Source organism: Gallus gallus, chromosome 35 (assembly GCF_016699485.2).
Source record: "Gallus gallus isolate bGalGal1 chromosome 35, bGalGal1.mat.broiler.GRCg7b, whole genome shotgun sequence".
Taxonomy (NCBI): Eukaryota; Metazoa; Chordata; class Aves; order Galliformes; family Phasianidae; genus Gallus; species Gallus gallus.
Genome location: NC_052566.1, coordinates 492,100 through 499,810, shown reverse-complemented (window position 1 = coordinate 499,810; position 7,711 = coordinate 492,100). Strand labels below are relative to the sequence as shown.

Here is a 7,711-nt window from a genome sequence, read left to right as displayed (position 1 = left end):
CCAAAAGGGAATTTCTGGCCCCAAAATGGGACTTCGGGACCCAAAAATGGGATTTCTGGCCCCAAAAATGGGACTCCAGGAGCCAAAAATGGGACTTTGGGATCCAAAAATGGCCCTTTTGGACCCCAAAATGGCCCTTTTGGACCCCAAAATGGAACTTTTAGACCCAAAAATGGCCCTTTTGGACCCAAAAATAAGACTTCTGGACCCAAAAAAGGGGATTTCTGGCCCCAAAAATGGGACTTCTGGTCCCAAAAAGGGGATTTCTGGCCCCAAAAAGGGGACTTTTGGACCCCAAAATGGCCCTTTTGGACCCCAAAATGGGACTTTTAGACCCAAAAATGGGACTTTTAGACCCAAAAAGGGGATTCCGGGAGCCAAAAAAGGGGATTTCTGGCCCCAAAAATGGGACTCCGAGAGCCAAAAAAGGGACTATGGGGCCCAAAAAGGGGATTTCTGGCCCCAAAATGGGACTTCGAGACCCAAAAATGGGACTTCGGGACCCAAAAATGGCCCTTTTGGACCCCAAAATGGAACTTTTAGACCCAAAAATGGCCCTTTTGGACCCAAAAATGGGACTTCTGGACCCAAAAAAGGGGATTTCTGGCCCCAAAAATGGGACTTTTGGCCCCCAAAATGGGACTTCTGGCCCCAAAAATGGCCCTTTTGGACCCCAAAATGGCCCTTTTGGACCCCAAAATGGGACTTTTAGACCCCAAAATGGGAATCCAGGACCCAAAAAGGGGACTTCTGGACCCAAAAAGAGGATTTGTGGCCCCAAAAATGGCCCTTTTAGAACCAAAATGGGATTCCGGGACCCAAAAATGGGGTTTGTAGGGAAAAAAAATGGCACTTTTTGAGCCCAAAATGGGATTTTTTGACCCCAAAAATGGGACTTTGGGACCCAAAAATGGGATTTGGAGACTAAAAAATGGGACTTTCAGCCCCAAAAATGGGGCTTTTTAACCCAAAAATGGGACTTTTAAGCCCTGAAATGGCACTTTTTAACCCCAAAATGGGATTTCCGGATACAAAAATGGGAAATTTTAACAACAAAAAAAGCGATTTTAACACAAAAATGACCCAAAAAGGAGCGATTTAAGCCCAAAATTTAAAGGCCCCAAAACAGACCCAAAATGGCACAAATTTGACCCAAAAAATGGCTCAAATGGACCCCAAATGGCTCCAATTTGTGCGCTTAGAACAAAAAATGGCACTTCTGACCCAAAATGCCCCAAAAAAGGGCGATTTTAGCCCAAATTTCACAGCCCCCCAGACAGCCCTCAAATCCCATTCAGTCGCCCCCAAAGGGCCCCAAACGGCCCCAAAGCGCCCCCATTTCCCCTCAGGGTGCCGAAATCCGCCCCCAAACCGCCCGAATGGCCCCAAATCCCTCCGATTTACCCCAAAACTCCTCCCAGCCCCCAAATCCCCCAATTCACCCCCGAAACGCCCCTTTTCCGCCCCGCCCCCGTCGCTTTCCGCTCGCCCCGTCCCCCGCGGCTCTCAACGACCACCAATTAGCCGTTAATTAGCCGTTAATTAGCAATTAAGGGCCCACGTCCCCCGCCGCTCCGCTCCGCCGACGCCGCGCTCTGACGGCACGCGCGCCACACCGCCCCCTTTTATCGCCTCCCTCGAGCCCCGCCCACCGCGGCGCTCAGCCAATCCCATCGCGCGGCCGCGCAGCCGGCACCCAATGGCAGCGCAGAACGCGAGTACGTGACTCAAAGCGCGGCCGCGCAGCCGGCACCCAATGGCAGCGCAGAACGCGAGTACGTGACTCAAGGCGCGTCCGCACGGCGGCACCCAATGAGCGCGCCGAACGCAAGCACGTGACTCGAGGCGCGCTTTCACGGCGACACCCAACGGGAGAGCAGGACGCGCACACGTGACTCGGCGCGCATGCGCAGTTTATTCGAAGCGGGGATTAAGGGGCGGGGCTAGGCCGGGATGGGCGGGGCTCCACGGGCGCTTCCCGCGCCAGCAGTTCGCGCAGGCGCACTGCGTACTCCGCGTCGCTTTCGGCGTCGCCCTGCGGAGGCCGCCCGGCCGGCAGGTGGCGCTCTGCGGCGGCGCGGAGTTCGGCCGCTCCGTACAGCGCGGCCGGGTCCAAACCGCGCTCGTTGATGAGCCGCACCAGGTATTCCGCGTAGTGAGCGCTGCGCCGGAAGGGGCGGGGCCGAGGGCGGAAGTGGCGGAGGGAGAGGGTTGCGGGGGTTGAGTGGGTATCATAGAGATGCGGTGGTGCCGTAGAGGCACATGGAGACACGTGGGGAACCACACGGACCATAGAGATCCCATAGGAACCCATAGAAACACCATAGAGATCCCATAGGAACCCATAGAAACACCATAGAGATCCAGAGAGACCCATAGAAACACCATAGAGACCCAGAGAGACCCCATAAGGACCCACATAAACACCATAGAGACCCACAGAGACCCCATAGGGACCCATATAAATACCACAGAGACCCATAGAGACCCCATAGAGACCCCAGAGGGACCCACATAAACACCATAGAGACCCCATAGGGACCCATAGAGAACCCATAGGGACCCACAGAAACCACATAGGGAACCATAGAGACCCATACACACCCATAGACACCTATATGGACCCCAAAAAGACCCATAGGAAACACATAGAGACCCATAGGGACCCCATAGGGACTCATAGGGACCCCATAGAGTCCCATAGAGACCCCTTGGAGACCCATAGGGACCCCATCGGGACTCATAGGGACCCCATAGAGACCCAGAGGGACCCCGTAGAGACCCATAGGGACCCATAAAGACCCATAGGCACCCACAGTGACCCCTAAGTGCCCCATAGGGACACACAGAGCCCCAGAGCGAACCCCAAGTGCCCCATAGAGACCCATAGAAACCCACAGATCCCCATTACTGCCCCACAGATTCCCATCAGTGCCCTATAGTGCCCTATAGTGACCACATAGTGCCCCATAGAGACCCCCAAGTGCCCCATAGGGACCCATGGAGACCCCTAAGTGCCCTATAGGGACACACAGAGCCCCATAGAGACCCCCAAAGGCCCCATAGTGACCCCCAAGTGCCCCATAGGGACACACAGAGCCCCACTGATCCCCATTACTGCCCCATACAGCCCTACAGTGACCCCCAAGTGCCCCATAGAGACCCTCAAGTGCCCCAAAGGAACACATAGACCCCATAGATCCCCATAGTGACCCCCAAGAGCCCCATAGAGGCCCTCAAGTGCCCCAAAGGAACACACAAAGCCCCACAGATCCCCATTAGTGCCCCACAGAGCCCCATAGTGACCCGAAGTGCCCCACAGAGACCCCCCAAGTGCCCCACGGAGCCCCACAGTGACCCCCAAGTGCCCCACAGTGACACACAGAGCCCCACAGTGACCCCCAAGTGCCCCATAGGGACACAAAGAGCCCCAAAGATCCCCCTTAGTGCCCCCATAGATCCCCATCCAGCCCCCAAAGTGCCCCCCAGCGCCCCATAAGTCCGTACCGGCACAGCCCCGCCTGCCCCACAGCTGTGGGTCTCCCACAGGCGGCGTCGCGGGGGGGGGCCCCGGGGGTCTCCTTCAGCTCCTGCAGCCAACAGCCGCCTGGGGGGGGATGGGGGGGTCACACGGAAGGGTCAGAGGTCACAGGTCAAAGGTCGGGGGGGCTGAGCTCACCTCCAGGGGGGAGTTGGGCTCCGGAGGGGGGCTGGGTGTCGTACGGGACTCCGCCCACCTGGGGGAGGAGCCAACAAGGGACCAATGAGAGGCGGGCTCCACTGGTCCTCCCATTGGTCCTCCCGAACTGCAGGGGGCGCCACCTCCCCCCATACGGCCGCTCTATCCCCCCCCCCCCCCCCCCCCCCCCCCCATTGGTCCTCCAATCGGTCCTCCCACCCCACAGGGGGCGCCGCCTCCTTCCCAGAGCCACTCTATCCCCCCCCGTTGGTCCTCCCATTGGTCCTCCCACCCCAAAGGGGCGCCCCCCCCCCCCCCCCCCCACTCCAAGCCGCTCTATCTCATGTTGGTCCTCCCATCGCTCCTCCCACCTCAAGGGGGCGTCCCCGTCCCCCCCCTTCTCCCTCCAAGCCGCTCTATCCCCCGTTGGTCCTCCCATCAGTCCTCCCACCCCAGGGGGTCGTCGTCCCCCCCTCCCCCCCCCCCCTCCAAGCCGCCCTATCCCGCTGGTCCTCCAATCGGTCCTCCCACCTCCCTCCAAGCCGCTCTATCCCGCTGGTCCTCCAATCGGTCCTCCCACCTCCCTCCAAGCCACTCTATCCCGTTGGTCCTCCCATCGGTCCTCCCGCCTCCCTCCAAGCCGCTCTATCCCGTTGGTCCTCCCACCCCAAGAGACCGCCGCCCCCCCCCCCCCCCACTCCAAGCCGCTCTATCCCCCGTGGGTCCTCCCATGGGTCCTCCCACCTCCCTCCAAGCCGCTCTATCCCGTTGGTCCTCCCATCGGTCCTGCCGCCTCCCTCCAAGCCGCTCTATCCCGTTGGTCCTCCCACCCCCAGAGGGCGCCCCCCCCCACTCGAAGCGGCTCTATCCCCCGTGGGTCCTCCCGACCTGCAGGAGGCGCTGCAGGCGGCGCGGCTCCCAGTCCCGCAGATGGAAGGCGCAGTGCCGCGGGTGGTGGGCGTGCAGCGACGGCCGCAGCGAGCAGCGGGGGAGGGGGCAGCGCTGCCATGGCAACGGGGGCGGCGGTCGGCACATAGCGACCCCACAGCGACCCCACACAGATCCCACAGCGACCCCACACAGATCCCATAGGGACACAGAGACACATAAGGGACCCCATAGAGACACATAGAGAGCCCATGGAAACCCCATAGGGACGCATAGGAATCCCATAGAGACACATAGGGACACATAGAGACCCATAGGGACCCCACAGCGACCCCATACAGATCCCACAGCGACCCCACACAGATCCCATAGGGACACAGAGACACATAAGGGACCCCATAGAGACCCCATGGAAACCCCATAGCGACATATAGGGACACAAAGACCCCATGGGAACCCCATAGGAACCCATAGGAACCCCATAGCGACACATAAGGACATATAGGGACACAGAGAGACCCACAGGGAGCCCACAGGGGCCCATAGGGACCCATACCCACCCCACAGACCCCATAACCCCCCCATAGAGCCCCATACCCCCCCATAGAGCCTCACAGCCCCCCCACGTCCCTCCCGTACACCCCATAGTCCCCCGTAGAGCCCCACAGCCCCCCCATAACACCCCATACCGCCCCATAGAGCCCCACAGCCCCCCCATAACACCCCATACCGCCCCATAGAGCCCTATAACCCCGCCATAACACCCCATACCCCCCCGTAGAACCCCACAGCCCCCCCATAACACCCCATACCCCCCCATAGAACCCACAGCCCCCCCATAACACCCCATATCCCCCCATAGAGCCCCACAGCCCCCCCACAGTCCCCCATACCCCCCCATAGATCCCCATAACCCCCCCACAGCCCCCCCATAACACCCCATACCCCCCCATAGAGCCCCACAGCCCCCCCATACCCCCCCATAGAGCCCCATAACCCCCCCACAGGCCCCCCATAACACCCCATACCCCCCCATAGAGCCCCACAGCCCCCCGATATCCCCCCCATAGACCCCACAGCCCCCCCATATCCCCCCCATAGACCTCACAGCCCCCCCGTACCCCCCCATAGAGCCCCATAACCCCCCATAAGACCCCATAGCCCCCCATAAAGCCCCACAGTCCCCGATATCACCCCCATAGACCCCACAGCCCCCGATATCCCCCCATAGACCCCACAGCCCCCGATATCCCCCCCATACCCCCCCATAGAGCCCCATAACCCCCCCACAGGCCCCCCATAACACCCCATACCCCCCCATAGAGCCCCACAGCCCCCCGATATTCCCCCATAGACCCCACAGCCCCCCAATATCCCCCCATAGACCCCAGAGCCCCCCGATATCCCCCCCATAGACCCCAGAGCCCCCCGATATCCCCCCCATAGACCCCAGAGCCCCCCGATATTCCCCCATAGACCCCAGAGCCCCCCGATATCCCCCCCATAGACCCCAGAGCCCCCCGATATCCCCCCCATAGACCCCACAGCCCCCGATATCCCCCCCATAGACCCCACAGCCCCCCCATACCCCCTCATAGAGCCCCATAACCCCCCCATAACACCCCATACCCCCCCATAGAGCCCCACAGCCCCCCGATATCCCCCCCATAGACCCCACAGCCCCCCCATATCCCCCCCATAGACCTCACAGCCCCCCCGTACCCCCCCATAGAGCCCCATAACCCCCCATAACACCCCATAGCCCCCCATAGAGCCCCACAGTCCCCGATATCCCCCCCATAGACCCCACAGCCCCCCAATATCCCCCCCATAGACCCCACAGCCCCCGATATCCCCCCCATACCCCCCCATAGAGCCCCATAACCCCCCCACAGGCCCCCCATAACACCCCATACCCCCCCATAGACCCCACAGCCCCCCAATATCCCCCCCATAGACCCCAGAGCCCCCCGCTATCCCCCCCATAGACCCCAGAGCCCCCCCATATCCCCCCCATAGACCCCAGAGCCCCCCGTCTCACCTCTCTGGGGTGGAAGGGCGCCCCGCAGCCCCCACAGAACTGATGGGCGCATTGGGAGCACTGGAAGTGCAGGCAGCCGCCCCGGGCCAGCGCGAACCACTGCGAGCAGCGCGGGCAGGCTGGGAGGCAGCGGGGAATCAGTGCGGCCGGGGGGCATGGGGGGATAGGGGGATAGGGGGGGATGTGGGGAGATATGGGGAGTAGGGGGGGATATGGGGGGCTAGGGGGGGCTAGGGGGGGCTAGGGGGAGATATGGGGGGTCTGTGGGGGGATATGGGGGGGATATGGGGGGTCTGTGGGGGTGTATGGGGGGGAGATGGGGGGAGATGGGGGGATGTGGGGGGATGTGGGGGGTCTGTGGGGGTGTATGGGGGGGAGATGGGGGGATGTGGGGGGATGTGGGGGGTCTGTGGGGGGATATGGGGGGTCTGTGGGGGTGTATGGGGGGGAGATGGGGGGATGTGGGGGGATGTGGGGGGATGTGGGGGGCTAGGGGAGGAGATGGGGGGAGATGGGGGGAGATGGGGGGTCTGTGGGGGGAGATGGGGGGTATGTGGAGGGGATATGGGGGGTCTGCGGGGGGATATGGGGGGTCTGTGGGGGGATATGGGGGGCTGTAGTGTCTGTGGAGGGCTATGGTGGCATATGGGGGGATATGGGGGGATATGGGGGGTCTGTGGGGGGATATGGGGGGCTAGGGGGGAGATGGGGGGCCTGTGGGGGGATATGGGGGGATATGGGGGGTCTGTGGGGGGCTATGGTGGCATATGGGGGGGAGATGGGGGGATATGGGAGGTCTGGGGGGGGATATGGGGGGATATGGGGGGTCTGTGGGGGTGTATGGGGGGGAGATGGGGGGATGTGGGGGGATGTGGGGGGATGTGGGGGGATATGGGGGGTCTGTGGGGGGATATGGGGGGCTAGGGGAGAATATGGGGGGTATGCGGGGGGGATATGGGGGGAGATGGGGGGTCTGTGGGGGGATATGGGGGGGGTCTGTGGGGGGATATGGGGGGCTGTGGGGTGTCTGTGGGGGGCTATGGTGACATATGGGGGGGATATGGGGGGATATGGGGGGTCTGTGGGGGGATATGGGGGGCTAG

The 7,711-nt window shown here is 61.9% G+C and overlaps 1 protein-coding gene across 1 annotated transcript in view; it reads right to left on the bottom strand.

Annotated features, from left to right (window-relative positions):
- Window positions 1-1,896: 1,896 nt before the first annotated feature.
- LOC107051192 (E3 ubiquitin-protein ligase RNF31-like) overlaps window positions 1,897-7,711 on the bottom strand; it is a 28,779-nt gene continuing 22,964 nt past the window's right edge. The window contains exons 17-21 of the mRNA XM_046905058.1: window positions 6,609-6,727; window positions 4,568-4,681; window positions 3,680-3,737; window positions 3,508-3,607; window positions 1,897-2,162 (exon numbers count right to left, since the gene is read on the bottom strand). Coding sequence (XP_046761014.1) covers window positions 1,931-2,162; window positions 3,508-3,607; window positions 3,680-3,737; window positions 4,568-4,681; window positions 6,609-6,727 — 623 coding nt within the window. The 3' untranslated portion in view covers window positions 1,897-1,930. The remainder of the gene's footprint in view (window positions 2,163-3,507; window positions 3,608-3,679; window positions 3,738-4,567; window positions 4,682-6,608; window positions 6,728-7,711) is intronic.